At 37.3% G+C, this 19,412-nt stretch overlaps 1 protein-coding gene across 1 annotated transcript; it reads left to right on the plus strand.

The window, feature by feature from the left end:
• The first annotated feature begins 62 nt into the window (after positions 1–62).
• Positions 63–16,294, plus strand: pofut2 (protein O-fucosyltransferase 2). The gene is made up of 9 exons (XM_007253248.4): positions 63–273; positions 2,309–2,559; positions 3,383–3,527; positions 4,229–4,339; positions 5,299–5,365; positions 5,501–5,626; positions 7,869–8,049; positions 10,265–10,388; positions 15,935–16,294. The coding sequence occupies exons 1-9, from the start codon at positions 83–85 to the stop codon at positions 16,086–16,088; spliced, it is 1,350 nt and encodes a 449-aa protein (XP_007253310.3). The 5' UTR covers positions 63–82; the 3' UTR covers positions 16,089–16,294.
• The last annotated feature ends 3,118 nt before the right edge of the window (positions 16,295–19,412 follow it).

The raw sequence follows: 19,412 nt of genomic DNA on the forward strand, positions 1-19,412 counted from the left end.
GTAAGAAACGGGAAATCTGGGCAACGTCATCACGTTGTCAGGTTGCCTGGCAACTCCAGACGCGCTGCTGCTGTGTCCGGAAATGCGTGTCCTGAGAGTCATGGCGGATGTGAGGGGGTCTGGGCTCTGTGGTTTGTGTTATTATTATTATGGGATAGTTCTGCTTTGTTTTTATAGCGCTCTGTTTTCCTGCACTCTGAGCTCCGAGCAGGACGCGTTCCGCGCCGGGAATCCCACCGGGGCTCCGGTAGCGGCGGCAGCTCGGGATATTCGGTAGGTTTCAAACACTCTCCATCTATCACATACAGCTGGAGAAGAGCGGATAGATCCCACTCCTGGATCTACAGAACCTCCTGCTCCCAGCGTGTCTTCACCTAGATGACCAGATCAATAGTAACTCTTTCTGAGTTTAAGGTGGCGTTTTAGAGAAGATTTAAAACCAGAGAAAAAATGAGAGAAAATAAAGATCTATATGCATTTTCTCAAAACCTGAATCTCCTTCAGAATAAAAATAATCAGATGCAGAGCCTGAGTATTTGATTGCCTTCAGTGACAAAGTTGGATAATTACTAGCCCAACTTATCTCAAGAGTATTGGATAGAGAACCATCATTTCACAGCTCAATGCTTGGGGTTTTATATATCTCTATCCCATGCCTGGCAACCAGAAGATTTGTGTGCATATAAGACTTGGATCCGAGATGTATGCGTCAGTTTACCTGAAATTGGCGGTGATGTCTGCTTGATATGACTGCACTCCCGGCATATTGTAATGCACATGGGACTTCTATTACCAAGTGGCCATCCAAAGGCTCATGTGTTCTATGGCAAGAATGCTGCATTACTTATTGAGCTTTATTTATACAGAACTGCAGTGGGATGTTTGGGGACTTTCTTGGGGGGCTTTTCTAATGCTAAGTGCAGGGTCTGTTTACAGATAAAGTAATGCCTTTCACCAAGAGAGGCAGAGTAGCATAAAGCCAGTTGACAACAGTAATGGTTAAAACATGTGTTTGGGAGACTGCCAGGAAAGCTTCAGGATTGTTGTCAGAAGTTTATAAAAAGGTTAGCCTGAAGCCCTATTGTGGCTTAAGAGTCCAACTTCTAAAGTGGTCTGATCGCATTTGTACATGTTTTAAATCCACCAATCCTCATGATTATGTACACCACTGCCGGTATCTTTAACAGCGTGTGATTATTTACGCCACTAGAGGTTGTTTTTATACTGCTCTGTTAATTTATTAAAGATGATATTTATTATAGAATCATTTTAAAAGGCGGGTGTGATGCGTTTTCTTTCACAGCGGATGAATCCGATTCCAGTTAAGTTCAGGCAGAGAGAGCGAGGAAATGTCTTTATAGGATGTAAGGGAGTTATACAAAGTTGTCAGTTTTGTCAGTGTAAATAAAAACTTTATATTAGTTTAAAATATTTTAAATTCCGATACTTAGTGATTTTTTTTAGTTTAGGGTAAAAGCGTTTGCAATGCAGGTTAATGTAAATAAATTGCAGTGTGAAATAGTATTCCATGTCGTAAAGCATATTTTGTACATTTTAGATGAAATCATATTATATTTATTTATATATAATATTGTAAGAGCGATAAATAATACGTTCAGAATTATAGGCCACTAGGGGGCGAGTTAGACTTGTTGTTTATTTGAGAGCGAAAGAGTGTACACCAGGGGTCCCCAATTACATTTTCCTAAGGGCCACGTTCAGCCAACAACACCAAAGCAAGGGCCAGTATCATTAGTCGCATAATGTTAGGCGGATAGTACAATAGCTGTTTGTTTGCTGTTTTAGTGGATGTGATTAATTAGGTATATGAACTGCAGCTGCGTTATTTTTAGGCAATCTGTCTTGCCTGCCTGAACGAGAGGGTACTAACTGCAGCCTGCGGTAAGGCGGAGTTGGACGTCCAGCGCGTCCAGTCCCGCCCACCTGGTCCGCGTCATGTCTTAGTTCCGCCTCTAAACGGAAGTAAACAAAGAACAGGGCTTTAGCATTTGTATTTTTTTCGGACTTTTTATTGGACGTCCAACCCCGCCTTCCCCCAGGCTGCAGTCAGTACCAGAGCCATAGAGAGAGAGTTTTTAGAATGAATATATTAGGCTTAGGAGGGATGGTTGTTTTAGCACACTGGTACCACTAAACACAATACTTTAGCCCTTCTCCACTCAGAAATGCTTCTGCTTTCAGTTTAGAAAACAAAATACTACATACTGCCGCTTTAAAGATTATGTTGCATTGTAATAGTAAATGGTTGTGTATGAATGCCTTACCTGTCCTGTTTTTAAATCTGCAGCTACCTCCTTTATGACGTGAACCCTCCAGAGGGTTTTAATCTGCGGCGGGATGTGTACATCCGCATGGCATCTCTGGTGAAGACCCTGAGAAAGCAGGGGGACTGGGTGCTGGTGCTGCCACCATGGGGTCGCCTGTACCACTGGAAAAGCTCTGACGTCCACCAGCTGCGGATTCCCTGGGCTGAATTCTTTAGTCTGAATAGCCTGCAGGCCAATGTGCCGGTTATAGAATATGAAGAATTCATAGCTGGTAGGTTTTTTTATAAACACAATCATAATCAACCAAAATGTTAAAAATAGCTCTAAAAGCTATTAATTTTTGAGGAGACATTTCTGCATTTATGTAAGATAGTGTACCTGAATAAGGAAATCAAACAAAAATACACTATATTCTAAGAGATAGTTGGGAACACCCTTTCTAATGAGTGCATTTAGCTACTTTAAGTTACACCCATTGCTGGGATGAGGTGAGGTGATGATCATCTAACGTCCTGACCTCACTAACGCTCTTTTTACTGAATGCAACTAAATTTTACAACACTGACCCAAAAATCGAGTGGAAATCCATAAACTTTTTTAATACCCATTATATTTGCCAAAACAATGAAAAAGCAGATGTTCTGGTACTTTTGTCCATATTAGTGTGGCCTATGTTTTCTGCCCTTTTCTCCACTAATAAAAAAACCTAATGTACTTGTATGTTATGGCTGTTTAAACTAAAAAAAAAAAAAAAAAGAGTAAATAAAGGGTGTGTGGTTGTTTGCACAGCAGCTTAATGCACTTACTACAATATCAGGCTCCTTTGTTGGTGCCCAAACGAGAAGAAAAAAAAAAATAAACGTATTAATGTTATTGTGTTTAATCTCATCATCGTCATCATTGTGGTTATTGTGGCTATTGTGTTTGCTGATGTGAGGCTGCACTATTGTGTCTTTGTTTGAGGAGCTAGCCTGTTTGCTTGTCTGGCTCTTTTACAGTATATTTGTATGCATTTGTCTAATTGTTGTACAGTATAGGCTGTATGTATCTGAATGCCTCTAATGCGTGGGTGTGTTCTGTTTGCGTGTGCGTAGAGTCTGGTGGGCCGTTCATTGATCAGGTGCTGGTACTGCAGAACTATGCTGAAGGCTGGACTGAGGGGAAATGGGAGGAAAAAGTGGACGAGCGACCCTGTATTGAGCGCCTCATGTACACAAAAGACAAACAAGGCTACTACAGGTAATGGAAGGACAGTCCTTTTGTAAGCAGATAATATAATGAATTTAATAAGGTCTAAATTATAATTATGTCATATATTATATAGTACAGGGGTGTCCAAACTTTTTTTGTTGGGGGCCAGAAAGAAAAATATATTTGAAGTCACAGGCCATACTCCGTAATAAAACAAATAATAAAATATACCACTTTAAATAATACTTTATTCTGATTATTTTATTTACACACCATTTTACTTGACCTTCTATCTTTGACAGTGTTGTGTAAACTAAGATTTTTCAAATTGATGTTTAATTTCATGATGTCTCTTAATATTAAACTCCTTAATTACAGTAACTTTTAAACTCTTTGGCCTGTTTTTCTGCGCTAGAAATGCACACCCTCTGCGCTTTTAGACTCTTTGGCCCGTTTTTCTGCACTAGAAATGCGCACCCTCTCCACTTTTAGACTCTTTGGCCCGTTTCTGACACCTAGCGTTCAAACTTTGAATCTCACATTATAAAAACCTGCTTAACAGCGGGCCAACTTTCATTCTATTTCTAAAATACCTCGCGAGCCACTCCAAAAAAGGAAACGGGCCGCAAATGGCCCGTGGGCCGTAGTTTGGACACCCCTGATAAAGTATATCAGTAAATGTTTAGTGTAGACACAAAACATCTCAAATAAAGTCTGCATTCTGTTTATTTTCTGTTTATTTCCACTAGAGGCTGGTTCTGGGGTTATGAGGAGACCCGTGCACTGAATGTGAGCTGTATATCTGCTCAGGGCCATGCTTCCATACTCGCTCCTTTTCTACAGGAAAACATCACAGCCATGTGAGTCTACATCACTGATTGGTGGAAACTTCACACAAGACCTTAAGCAGTTTGGACTGTGTTTCTCTCCACTCTTCCTCCAGACTCTGCCTTTCTGCCTCTCCCTTGATTTACAAATGAAATGTAAAATTTATTGATGGTTTGGAGAGACATGTCATCTGCTGATGTTGATCCACTGTGTTTTATTATCAAGTCCAAAATAAGTTCAGTGTTTTCCCGGAAAACCTTACAGCACTTCATGCTTCCCTCTGCTGACAACTTTTATAGGGATGCAGATTTAATTTTCCAGCAGGACATAGCTTCCCAAACTACAAAGTACCAGTTGGTCTTATATAATATTCTAGATATTTTCTGAGACACTGATTTGTTTGTTTCACACATTGAACAGAATTACTAAAATAAAGTAACTTTTCAATGATATTCAATAATAAAAAAAAAAACACTAGTATACACGCTGGTCTGGAACACACCTTGTAGTAATATATTTACTTCCTTGCTTAGGTTGCATGTGCAAACAAATTGGGCGCACTCTTGACTACACACATATACAAATTTTGCACATTATTCAGAAATTAAAAAGCATTTTATGGCAGTTATAAATGCTAAATCTTGATACATGTAAGGTCTACATGTGTGAGTGATTAAAAGTGATACAGTTTTGATAATGTAAAATCTACTGTGCATCTGCTTCAAATTGGAGTTTTGGGGGTGTTTTTTTATGTGTTTTCTAACTTTTCTAACAGTTAATTGACCTATTTGGCTTCTTATAGCTTTTGTTAACTAGTGATAAACACACAAAATGCATGCACAGAAATTCCTATATGCTTCCTAAAACGTTCCTCTCATCCCCACATCCACAGGTTGTGTTATCAGGAAGAGGTACTTCCCAGATTTGTCTTCCCAAATGTCACTTTAAAAATGCTATGTAATAAAAGTGTGTGCGCTCTTGTTCCCCACAGCTCTGTGTTGTTGGACAGAGCCGAGACTGTCCTCCATGATCATTATGCTGGGAAAGACTACTGGGATGTAAGTTTCATAAGTATTAAATCCACAATCCTCTGATCAGAGTGTATACAATTTGAGTGTGTACAGTTTGATCATTTGAAAAAATGATGATGTAATGGGTAAGAGAGAAGATAAACTCTGTATCATGTCTTACAGACACGGCGCAGTATGGTATTTGCCAAGCACCTTCGCATGATTGGAGACCAGTTCAGAGCCAAGTACCTCAACTCTACTGATGAGCAGGACCATACGCCATACAGCGAGGACTGGACACGTATGAAGGTGAATTTCAAACATCATTCATTATTTTAGAATATCAAAAAAGACAAGGCAAGACAACCATAGTGAGCATGCTTGTGCTGGAAGCCCAGGTGGGCTATAGCACCTGATTTTAACCATTACACAGTGACACAGTGAGCACACGTGCCCGAAGCGGTGGGCAGCCGTTGCTGTGGCAACCTGGAAAACACAGCTTCAATTCGACTCTGGAGCGATGGAAGAAGGTCAAATGGTCCAGCTTTACCCTGTTCCAGAGTGATGGAGCCTCAAGTTAAGAAGAAAGGAAGCTAGAGGCTGGTTGGTTCTTTTGTGACCTCCAGGATGAGTTGTCCATGCCCTTTTTCGTCAGCTGGCCAGCCACTCCTGGGAAGGTTCACCAGCAGTGTTCCATGTTTTCTCCATTTGTGAATAATAGCTCTCAGTGTGGTTCGCTGGAGTCCCAAAGCTTTAGAAATGACTTTGTATCCTTTTCTAGACTGATGGATGCCAATTACGTGAATGTTTTCTCATCTGTTTTTGAATTTCTTCAGTTTAGGGCACAATGTGTTGCCTTTTGAGATCTTTTATCTGCTTTATGTTGTCTGACAGGTTCTATTTAAGCATTTTTTTTATTCTACAGGTCTGGCAGTAATCAAGTCTGGTTGTAGTTAATAGTGAAATTATTATTAAACTCAGGTTTCCAAAAAGTGTGATTTATCACAGTTAATTTATGTGGGACATTTGTGTGTTTTTCACAAAGGGTTAGATTTGTTTGGATATTTATTTCCCCCTTAGTAAATTAAATCATCATCTAAAAAGTGCTTTTTATATTTACTCAGGTTATATTTGTTTGATATTAAAGTTAGTTTGATAATCTGAAAAAATGTAAGTATGATAAAAATACAAATCAGGAAGAAATCTGCAAGGGGCAAATACTTTTTCTCAGCTCTGTATATTTTAGTAGACCGTTGAAGGTTTCTGTGGGTGTGTTAATTATCTTTCTAGGACTAAAAGTCAAGTATATAAGTGTTTTTGCTCTGGGGATCATTAGGTTAATAATATGTCCTCAGGTTATTGGTCAGGTTATACATTTTACAGAAGGTAAAAGGTTGTGGAATCTTTTCTGATAGTGAATTTTATAATAATTTCATCACCTCCCCCTCCACTTTTAAAGCTAATCCAATCTGAGACTAAATTGATGTAAATGAACAGTAAATTGACATGAGGCACAGTGGAGCTAGAGCAGGGTTATTATCATGATGTTTAAGAACAAAGCTAAATCTGACCTATCTTCTGTACAGTTTTTCCTCGTGCTTTAGATGAGCCGCAGGCCTGCAGGCTGTGTAGAAGTGAAAGAAGTTAGTTTTGGGTATTTGAGTACATAACAGGTTTTTCCAACTAATGACAGATCTCTGTAACATTAGATTAGATCTGTCACATGTTCTTCTCATTAGGCAACTTTAAGAGGAATGTGTGTCCTGAACATGTGACATATATGTGACCAGTCATCCCAGCTTGTCTTTTTTTAATTTTTAATTTTTTTTTCATTTTGCTAAGGAATCCTGATGATTAATGAACTGTTCTGTGGCAGGCCAAGCTGGGCAGTGCTAAAGGAGGGCCGTATCTGTATATTTTAGTAGACCGTTGAAGGTTTCTGTGGGTATTAGAATTATCTTTCTAGGACTAAAAGTCAAGTATATAAGTGTTTTTGCTCTTGGGATCATTAGGTTAATAATATGTCCTCAGGTTATTGGTCAGGTTATACATTTTACAGAAGGTAAAAGGTTGTGGAATCTTTTCTGATAGTGAATTTTATAATAATTTCATCACCTCCCCCTCCACTTTTAAAGCTAATCCAATCTGAGACTAAATTAATCTAAATGAACAGTAAATTGACATGAGGCACAGTGGAGCTAGAGCAGGGTTATTATCATGATGTTTAAGAACAAAGCTAAATCTGACCTATCTTCTGTACAGTTTTTCCTCGTGCTTTAGATGAGCCGCAGGCCTGCAGGCTGTGTAGAAGTGAAAGAAGTTAGTTTTGGGTATTTGAGTACATAACAGGTTTTTCCAACTAATGACAGATCTCTGTAACATTAGATTAGATCTGTCACATGTTGCTCTCATTAGGCAACTTTAAGAGGAATGTGTGTCCTGAACATGTGACATATATGTGAACAGTCATCCCAGCTTGTCTTTTTTTAATTTTTAATTTTTTTTCATTTTGCTAAGGAATCCTGATGATTAATGAACTGTTCTGTGGCAGGCCAAGCTGGGCAGTGCTAAAGGAGGGCCGTACCTGGGAGTCCACCTGCGGAGGAGTGACTTCATCTGGGGTCACCGTGACGACGTGCCCAGCCTGAAGGGAGCGGTCAAGAAGATCCGCAGCTTAATGAAGAAGAACAAGCTGGACAAGGTGTTTATCGCCACTGATGCTGATGAAGAAGGTACGAATGTCCAGGAGGGGGCAGTACTGATCATAACATGCCCTGTTATTTATATATTTATACAGTACATATATCGTATGTTAATATATATATATATATATATATATATATATATATATATATATTAAATTTATACAGTGCATATATTATATGTTTATATATTTTAGAGTACATATACAATATTCTATTTATACAGTGGCATATATCATATGTTGATATTTGTACAGTGTGTTTTTATATACATATTGCAGTGCACATTTCATATATTATATTTGAACAGTGCATATATTATGTATTAATATATTTGTACTATATATATATATATATATATATATATATATATATATATATATATATATATATATATAAATATATATATATATATTATTGTTAAATTTATACAGTGCATATATTATATATTTATAGATTTATACAGTGCATATATTATATATTTATAGATTTTAGAGTACATATTCAATATTCTATTTATACAGTGGCATATATCATATGTTGATATATTTGTACAGTGTGTTATAAATAATATAATGTTAAATTTAAGCAGTGCATATATTATACATTGATATATTTGTACAATACATATATATATTATTGTTAAATTTATATAGTGCATATATTATATATTTATAGATTTGCACAGTACATGTAATATATGTATTTATATATGTATATGTTATTAGAATATATGTTTGTACATTGCATATATTGCATATTTATATATTTGTACAGTATGTTATTTATTTATATTTTTGTATGGTACATATATTTATATTTTTGCACAGTACATATATTAAACATACAGTACTGTGCAAAAGCTTACTGTGCAAAACTGTCAGCCATAGAACTAATACCACCTCGCTACAGTTCCCCAGTTCCTACAGTCCCAGTGGGCATTACCATATAAAAGTAATAAGAAAATATATTTAGCTTAATTATATCACTTAATATAATATTATTTATTATTTACAATAATATTTTATTGTTATTATTGTAATAACCTTTTAATAATTTCCTCTTTTTCATTCAAGAATTTTACATTTAACAGGGCAAATTGACCCTAAAATAGTATCACAATAGTTCAGATTTTTGCAATATTCTAATATTCTTGACAAAACAATGAAAAATTATTCCTAAAAATTTATTTTAAGAATGTACAGCTATATTTTGTGTTTGTTTAGCATATAAATAATGGGTTCAAACATACAGTACAAACAAATAATTTTGTAAACCTTTGCCTATTTTGTAAACAATGGTTATTTACCAAGATTCTTATATGATAGAAAAAAGAAGAATGTCACAAAATAAATAATGTAACATATTTTAGTGTTTAAAAATGTAAAATTGTAATGATAATGTTTTGTACAATATGAGAGGGCAGATCCATAATAGTTTTGTTCCCTTTTTCCAACATGCTAAATTATACAAATAAACAGGAACTGTGCTTTTCATAAAAAACACACTTCTATACTTAGAACATAGAAGTTATTATTAGACCGTGTGTGCACAAATATTTGCATTTGACTGTTTGTGTATGGGAACATGCTATCAGTCCCTGTTGATAACATTCTTATATTGAGCCATTTTTAATTATTTAATTCAGTTTATTACGTTTTCAGTAGCGTTAGAATGTTATCAGGTGGTTCTGATTAGTACTGTAAATAAACTCTAAAATATTATTTTAGGGTTGTATATAGTGTATCAATTTCAAACACTCAAATTTTGTACATAATTGTTTGTAAAAGAGTAAATAACATAACCTAAAAATAACGTAATGTAATATCTGTATCTGAATATCTACCAAAATACTTAAGAACTGAATATTTAGTGCGTGCATATGAACTGTAAACATTTGTACAATTGTATAAAAAACACCCTTAATGCCTCACAGTAAATAATAGGCTGCTTTCTTTCATGGTATTACTGCATCATGATCTTTTACAATGTGTATGGTACAATATGGCTTTCCTTTACTCTCTTGAAAACAAAAAAAATATGTTTATTAATACAACAGGTTCTGCAAACCTTTATTATGTAATGTATGTAGTGTTAACTTGGATTACTGTTAGATACGTTGTTCTGCCCTCTATATTTAAAAGGAAACTGGTAGCAGTGGTTATTAATAGGGATTGTTTTCTACAGTTGTTGGAGATGTAATGTTATACATATTAAGTTTTCTTTTGTGTATGATTGTTTTCAGAGGTTGCCAAGCTGAGAAAAATGTTACCTGAGATGATACGATATGAGCCGAGCCCAGAGGACCTGGAGCTTTTGAAAGATGGCGGAGTCGCTATCATAGATCAGTGGATCTGCGCCCACGCCAGGTACAGTCAGGAGCCACACCTGTAAATACCGTCACGTACACTTTTAATTACCACACATGAGAAGCATTGATTCAGCTGTGCTTTGTGAAAGTAATCCCTCTCACTGTGGTGATACAATATATTTTATTGGCTTTATATAAATGGTTTTCTAATATGTTTAAAATTTTAATAGTTAATAGTTCTAATATACAGCTCTGGAAAAAAATTAAGAGACCACTTCAGCTATTTATAGGTAAATGAAAGAGAAGAAAAATGAACATTGTTGCTTTATTCTATAAACTACGGACAACATTTCTCCCAAATTCCAAATAAAAATATTCTTATTTACAGCATTTTTTTGCAGAAAATGAGAAATGGCTAAAATAACAAAAAAGATACCGAGCTTTCAGATAATGAAATAATGCAAAGAAAACAAGTTCATATTCATACATTTTTAAGAGTTCAGAAATCAATATTTGGTGTAATAACCCTGTTTTTAATCACAGTTTTGGCATTTCTCCTCTCATGCATTAATGTTACTCCTCCTCACCCCTAGACAAAAGGGCAGGAGCATAACAATTGGGGCAGTTATCTTCCTGAGAGGTATAGCTTCAGGAAAACGTGTAGCGGTACACATAATGGTCAGGAGAAACTGATTACCTGATTTAGATTTTGGCAACGGACCGACACAATCAACCAAAACACGTTCAAATGGTTCTCCCATAACAGGCACAGGACAGAGCGGGGCTGGAGGAATCTTCTGATTAGGTTTACCTACACACTGACATGTATGGCAAGTGCGACAGTACTCCGCAACATCCTTCTTAAGAGAAGGCCAGAAAAAACACTTCAGAACACGGCTATATGTCTTAGTGACACCTAAGTGACCAGACCAAGGACTATCATGTGCAAGACGCAGCACATGCTTTCTGTAGGCAGTAGGCATTACTATTTGGTAAGCTGTGTGCAGCTCAGGATTTCTTACAGCTTTCCAACATCTCATAAGTAAGCCACCATCCAAGTAATAAGTTACCCGTTTATCAGACACCTCAGACAACTCAGATACCCAAGAGTAATACTTGTGTAAAGTATGGTCTGCCCTCTGTGCTTTTACAAGTTGTGCCCGACTAATTCCACAATCAGACAATTCCGACTCGTCCAACTTAACTGGAGCTACATCTCCAGAGACAACTTTGTGCTCAGACACGAGAGAACTCACATTCTCTGGACCAGGGACTAAAAACGTATCAGACAAATCCACTACATCACGCAACTTACGTGATTGAGCACGAGTGACGACACAAGCAGGGAACACAACAGAAACCTCATCATCCACAAGTGATTCAAGAGTAGGGGTATCTAAAACCTCTAAAATGGGAAATACCTTCCCACCAGCCACATCATTGCCTAAAATCAGATCCACACCATCTACAGGTAAAGCATCACATACTGCCAGTCTAAACTCACCAGACAAAAGGTCTGAGGACAGATCAACTGTGTGTAGAGGAGCTTTAATGTATCCTGAGCCTACACCCTTACATACAGCATATGCACCACAGAATGACTGAGCTGAAAAAGGTAAACAACTGGATAAGATAAGAGACTGTGCCGCCCCAGTATCCCTTAATATACTGACTGAAGCTACAGCACCACCATGCCCCAAACTGACATTTCCTCTGGACATAAAAGGCTTAAAAGAAGAATCAACACATTGCATAGGGCAATCAGACATGTCAGTACATACACAATCCACAAAACCAACACTTTTAGCTGAACCACCAGTTTGCGGCTTATTCGGTCTCTCCAACTTTCTTTTCAGCGCTAAACAGTCACCAGCTATATGGCCAACTTTGTGACAGTAATAACATTCACGGGCACTAAAGGAACGTGGTGGGGAACCACCACCATGAGAATTCTTTACACTACTTCCTGAAGTACTCTCTATCTTAACTACAGGAGACCTAAAGGTTTGCCTGTGCGTGAGTACAAACTCATCAGCCTGCACAGCTGCTTGGGACACATTAACAGCAGAGCGTTCATTCAAATAAGTTACAACACGTTCTGGTAAACAGTTCTTGAACTCTTCTAAAAGAACAAGTTCACGGAGCGACTCAAAATCATTCACCTTATTTGCGCTACACCACTTATCAAAAAGAACTCCTTTCTCCCCACCAGTCTTACACACTGCTTTTGGATAACTTTATGCTGCTTTACTCCTGGTGCTAAAATGTAAGCTGTTCAGTTTGGTTTGATGGTTTGTGATCATCCATCTTCCTCTTGATTATATTCCAGAGGTTTTTAATTTGGTAAAATCAAAGAAACTCATTTTTAAGTGGTCTTTTATTTTTTTTTCCAGAGCTGTAATTCTAATATAAGCTAACAAAAAGGCAATGAAATTTAATGACCAATAAAGTTATATATCAAACATTTCTTATGTTGTATTCATTTTGTATTGGTTTCAAATTAATCACCTTAAAAAAAACAGACAAATCAAGCAGTGCTGACTGCAGTTATCACAGTAACAACTATAAACATTTTCTTAGTTCTGTTTTATATACAACAATTTTATATGATATTGAGAATTGTCCTAATAGATTTCAGATTTTTTTTTTGTTTTATCAAGTGTTTTTATTAAACCGCAGCTCTGCTCGTAATATAATGGATGCCATTGTCCTCACAAATTGAACAAATCCCAGATAAAAACACTAGTGAATGTCAAAACTGTGTAAAAAGAAGACAACTCTTCCATAGAACAGTTGGTGACTGAGGCAGCATGTTGATAAAGTATGGACCATATTATAGGACCCTATTTTGGTGATCTATAACTCACCAGTCAATTGCGGATTGTGCAGCTGGATTTAGGATGTATTGGTGTTTCTTTGGTATCGTGAAGGCGCAAAAATACACCTTGTGCAGCTTGAAATGCGCAAAAGGCATGCACTATTTCTCTTAATTAATGATGAGTGTGTTTTGGGCGTAATGTAAAATAAACCAATCAGTGTGCCAGTTACCATTCCCTTTAAGAGCCAGTTGCGCTCTGACTTTGGCGCATTCATATTTTAACAGCACAGCACTTTGTGAGTCTCAGCAGAGGATACTGACCTGCCTGTTCACACTGTGAAGATACATCAGCAGCTCATTTAGGGGAATGTTATTTCATACTTTATTCTGTTTACTGTTGATGTCAAATCTGAATTTGTGCTCTGCTGTGTTTATGTGTGTGTGTGTGTGTGTGTGTGTGTGTGTGTGTGTGTGTGTGTGTGTGTGTTTGTGTGTTTGTGTGTGTGTGTGTGTGTGTGTGTGTGTGTGTGTGTGTAATAAGCGGGGGTTTACACGTGCTGAGGGCGCACAGTGTGCATGGCTCTCCTGCATGGCTGAGATAAGATTGGGCTGCTGACGATTGACTGTTGTCAGGGTTTTTATCAGTCAGTGGAGCATCTGTATTTTCTGATGCCAAGATAAAAACACACAAGAAATTTACTTGAAAACACCTAATTATAATAAATATATATTCCTAAAACACACACACGCAGCTTGTCAAATTTCTCTAGAATTTCTCTTCTGTTAAAAACTATTGGCACCATACCTAATGCCAAGAGTGGGCTAGAGGGGTATAAATCCCCCCAGACCTGATCTGTGAAAAAGAAAAACTGTGTTCTCTGGAATGATGGAGCTCTACCCAGTATTTTGGGGATGAGGTGGGGGCTGATCATCTAACATCCTATCATAAATCTATGTTAATACCCTTGTTTTAGGAATAAACACTGGATAAACAGGTGTCCCAAAACTTTTGTCGATATAACATATGTAAAAAAAAAAAAGTAATTAATTAAGTGTTGTTTTATGTTGTTTCTCGTTCTATTAAATTGAGATTACGGTCGGTTGGTCATAGTCATGCTCATGGTCATGGTCACTGTAAGTCACTATAAAATTAAATGTTGCTTCAATGCATGGTTACTAAATTACGTAACAGTGACAGGCCAGGATTTTTTCCGTGCACAACTAGAAAAACCTGCCCCTCTTAATCTTTTTCCTCCTTAGCTTCACCTATAGTCTACTTTGTAACACAAAAGGCAAACCCACTCTCTTTTCTGTAATGGTGCTACGCAGGGTTTCTTTTGTGTATTTCAGTACTTCAAAGCGCTTTATTGAACCGAAAATTGATCTAAAATTTCTCTTAAAAAAAAACAAACAAACAAAAAAAACTTTGTAGCACCTTTATTTTAAAGATTGTTTATTCTACATTGGGGGACATTACATAACATGTTTAATTCTTGTTAAAACACAGTATGTACTGTATTGAACATAGCTTATGTAATATGACAAATTAATACAATATAATACGAAAAAGGCTAGGCAGTTAGAATGTGCTGTTGTTAAGGAAATGTTTTTACATGTTGTCTAGAAAAACTAATTTAGAAGATTAAAGATTAAAGACTAATTTTATTAGATTTTAATAGATTAGGGCTATAAGGCACATTAAGCGACACTAGTAACAGTGAACAAGGTAGTCGCCATGTTTCCCTTCTAATTCAGCAGGTCTCACTTTCTTTCATAGTCAAACGAGTGCTGGATGTTAATCTACACAGATTTCTCTGCTGAAACCTGTTTATTTGGGTGAATAAAGAGTTTCTGGATATTTACAGTAAGCTTAATGTAGGGTTAGCAACTAATGCCAATACTGCTCCAGCCTTGGTGCTGGAGAAACTTCTTAGAAACTCCTTTGAAACGCTGTACCTGAGCAGAGTGGCTTTACTGCTCCTTAATACCTGACTATTAGAATTCATACATATGGCACATCGGATTATAAGGCGCACTGTCGATTTTTGTGAAAATTAAAAGACTTATATATAAAAATAGTCCAAATAATACGGTAATCTGTTACTGCCTATTGGTCAACACTACACTACACTAATCTACACTGACACACTGACGAGTCCTGGTATAGCAGGACTGTGAAGTGTTACCTCGGGGGATGGCTTGGAAACATCTACACTTATTTTAAATTTAAATTCTGAGGTTTTATCTTGTGAGTGAGGCCGAGCACTGGACAGCATTTATGGCAAAATGATGTGAATTATGGGAGATGGAGTGAGTCCTGATAGTAGGTGCCGGAGAGATAGGAAATGCAATTTTTAATGTTGTGTGAAAATATTTAATAATAGATTTACCACACACAGTATTGTCCATGCAAACAGACTAGTGACTCCATGGGATATGGCAAAAATCATGGGAACTGATACCTGTTTCTGTCCCGTGACATGTCATATCAGTGCAGAACTTTATTGACAGATTAATAAAAAAAATAATAATAATAACAATTGCAGTAAACTCATAAAAGAAGAAGCTTAAACTTGAGGTTAAAGTACTTTAATTTAATGGTTTTCACATTCCCTAAACATCTCTATTATAAACACTTCTATTTAAAAAATATATACATGGTTCTGTGGGGATTCAGATGTATTTCTTCAATCACATGGACAAAATATACCTTTCTAGTTTAATATAACTTTAATTTTAAGTGTGTTGTACACATTGTCAAATTTCTTGTGTTTTTGTTTTCTCAGGTTTTTTATTGGGACATCAGTTTCAACCTTTTCCTTCCGGATCCACGAGGAACGAGAGATCATGGGTTTTGACCCCAAAACCACCTATAACCGCTTCTGTGGAGATTTAGAGAAGGAATGTGAACAGCCTACACACTGGAAGATAGTGTACTGACAGCCCTTATGATGATGCAAAGTGCCAAGAAAACGACAGCTTTCTACAGTGCCATGTTGGGTTCTGTTACATTTCAGGTGCAAGAGAAGGATTTTAGTTGAGACTCGTTAAAGAAAACATATATTTACAGATGCTATTCTTGTGATTCTGAATCAGACTGTGTTTATTTTTTATTAAGAATGCCAAAAGGTTTATATATATATATATATATAAAAAAAACAGTGTAAAGCCTGCTTCAGTATCCATTGATTGGTCAGTCCTGCAATGCTGCTGCTACTCTGGATTTTACTTTGTCCTTTATATTGTCCTGTCCTAAGCTTGAAGCATACAGTACTGTGGACAAGTTTTAGACACCTGTGCAAATAAGAGTGAAAAATCTACTTATCTGGGCAATAAGGTTCACTTTTGCAGACTGTATTTTCTTTTTAGTAAGAAATCCCTATTTACAATTATGTGTAGTCCAAGACTAGGCTTAATCCCTGTCTAAGAAACTACCACAAATTGTTTATTTGCTCAGTTAAAAGAATGAATACAAAAAACATTCATATAGAAAGTAATTTTACACTGATTTTACAATAACACTAGCTAAATGTCTTGGGATTTAAACGTATTGGGGTCCCATGACTTTTGCCAACTCTTATGGAGTTGAAAGAATGCTGCAAAACAAACAAACAAAAAAAAAAGTCAGTATTTCAGAAAATGTTAATTTTATATAAGACCAATAGGTACTTTTGGCAGTGTGCCAACTCCTGCTGGAAAATAAAATCTGCTCAGAGGGTTATAACACAGTGGATCAACACCAGCAGATGACATGTCTCTCCAAACCATCACTGATTGGTGGAAACTTCACACTAGACCTCAAGCAGTTTGGACTGTGTGTCTCTCCACTCTTCCTCCAGACTCTGATCCCTTGATTTACAAATGAAATGTAAAATTTACTGATGATGAGTGATGGTTTGGAGAGACATGTCTGTCACCTGCTGGTGTTGGTCCACTGTGTTTTATTATCAAGTCTAAAGTCAGTGCAGTTTTGTTTTCCCACAAAATCTTACAGCACTTCATGCTTCCCTCTGCTACTGACAACTTTTATTGAAATGTAGATTTCATTTTCCAGCAGGACTTGGCACACTGCCCACACTGCCAAAAGTACCAATTGGTCTTGTGTAAAAATCTAATTTTCTGAGGCACTGATTTTTGGGTTTCATGAGTTACTGAAATAAACTAAAATAAATAAATACATTTTTTGAGATGCACCTGTATTGTTCCTGCATCTATACATCCATATGATCTTGAGTTTTTACAGTATAAACTCACTGAGATGAAGGATTTAAAATAATGTGTTCAGGTGCCAGACACTTCTGCACAGGACTGTACTTCTAAAGCTGAACGTGCAGTTATCTCACTTGATAGAAGATCAGCCAGTATTTTTAAATTGCAGCGATTTGCAATCTACAAACATGTTTTACAGGAAATCTGAGCTGATGAAATACAGAATTGCACAACAACCAGCTCTTTATATTCAGTGTTGGCACAAGTTTTACAAACGGGCTTATGTCTCAAAGTTTACTTAAACTAATATTTGGTGCCTCTTATTTCCAAATTGTGACTGAAACAGAGTGTGATTGTGTGTCAGATGTTGGGTTTGGTGGTTTTTGATGTGATAATAAGCATGCAGTTTTGGAAACACTCACAAATGCTATTGTAAACAGTGTCATATATATATATATACACTACTCACAAAAAGTTAAGGATATTTGGCTTTCAGGTGAAATTTATGGAAAATGTGAAAAGTTCACACTACAGTGATATCATATCATAAAGGATGCGCTGGTGATTTTCTCAAATCAAACAATTTATTGAAACAAAAGTTAACAACAATGGTGGGTAAACCCCATTAAAAAAAATTAAATGTCTCAATAACTTGTCATGTGCCCGTGAGCATCAATTACAGCTTGACAACGACGTCTCATGCTGTTCACAAGTCGACTTATTGTCTGCTGAGGCATGGCATCCCACTCTTCTTGAAGGGCAGCCCTCAGGTCATTGAGGTTCTGGGGTGCAGAATTTCGGGCCTCTACAAGGCGACTCCGCTGATCCCACAGGTTTTCAATAGAATTCAGGTCTGGAGAAAGTGCAGGCCATTCCATTTGAGGTACACCAGTCTCCAACAGCCGTTCCCTGATGATGCGACCTCGATGAGCAGGAGCGTTGTCGTCCATGAAGATGAAATCAGGCCTGTGTTGTTCATGTAGGGGCACAATCACTGGATTAATGATGTTATTCAGGTAGTACGGGCTTGTCACTGTACCATTCACAAAGTGTAGGGCAGTTCTGTACCGACTGGACACACCTGCCTACACTGTAACACCGCCACCTCCAAAAGCTCGTCTGGTAACAACAGTGGCTGATGCATAGCGCTCTCCTTGACGTCTCCAACATCGTTGCCGGCCATCATTTCTGCTCAACGTGAATCGACTTTCATCAGAGAATAGCACTGAGGCCCACTGGTCCCTCGTCCAGCGTAAATGCTCCCTTGCCCATGCAAGACGATGATGCCTGTGCCTGGTGGTGTGGTCAGGTACCCTTGCAGGTCGTCTAGCACGCAGACCATGCTGATGTAAACGGTTTCGAATGGTCTGACGTGACACTTGAGTGCCTCTCACCTCCCTTAAACGTGCCTGGAGTTGAGTGGCATTCATCATCCGGTTTCTCAGGGCATTGTTCACAATGTAGCGGTCATCAGCCTGGGATGTGGCCAAAGGACGTCCACTTCTACGCCTTTCTGTGACTCTTCCAGTCTCTCTGTATCTCTGTTGCAACCTGCTGATGACACTCTGTGACACTCTAAGCTCAGTGGCCACTTCGGTCTGAGAACGTCCCGTTTGAAGCATCGCAATAGCAAGGTACTGTTGATCTATTGTTAGGTGTCGTCTTGGTCTCATGATGTCAAAATGTGAACAGCATGATGAGGACAGCTGTTTAAACACCAGCTCTAATTGAACCAAGACATTTATTGTTCCATTCGAGGATCAAACACCTGTTGTGAATTTTGCCGTTAAGCTCCTCGTTAGAGAACAGCAACTTGTGCAAAAAGTACTGAACCATTTAACAGTTGGACATTTGCATTCACAAGCTTAGAGTAGGTCACATTAAGTTCACCTGTAAAGGTTTAAATGAATTTTAGGCTCGTCCTGAAATTTCACCCTAAAGCTGAATATCCCTAACTTTTTGTGAGTAGTGTATATATATTGCTTTTCATAATAGGTAAAGTACATGGATTACAAAAGTATTGGGACACCTACCTCTTGTTTTTCTTCTGAAATC

This window comes from Astyanax mexicanus, chromosome 11 (genome assembly GCF_023375975.1).
Source record: "Astyanax mexicanus isolate ESR-SI-001 chromosome 11, AstMex3_surface, whole genome shotgun sequence".
Taxonomy (NCBI): Eukaryota; Metazoa; Chordata; class Actinopteri; order Characiformes; family Acestrorhamphidae; genus Astyanax; species Astyanax mexicanus.

Excerpts from the sequence above, each read along its gene's own strand:
- pofut2 (XM_007253248.4), top strand. The coding sequence starts at position 83 with ATGCGTGTCCTGAGAGTCATGGCGGATGTGAGGGGGTCTGGGCTCTGT. Across the intron at positions 274-2,308 it reads GCGGCAGCTCGGGATATTCG|CTACCTCCTTTATGACGTGA; the intron begins GTAGGTTTCAAA and ends TTAAATCTGCAG. Across the intron at positions 5,366-5,500 it reads CTGGGAAAGACTACTGGGAT|ACACGGCGCAGTATGGTATT; the intron begins GTAAGTTTCATA and ends CATGTCTTACAG.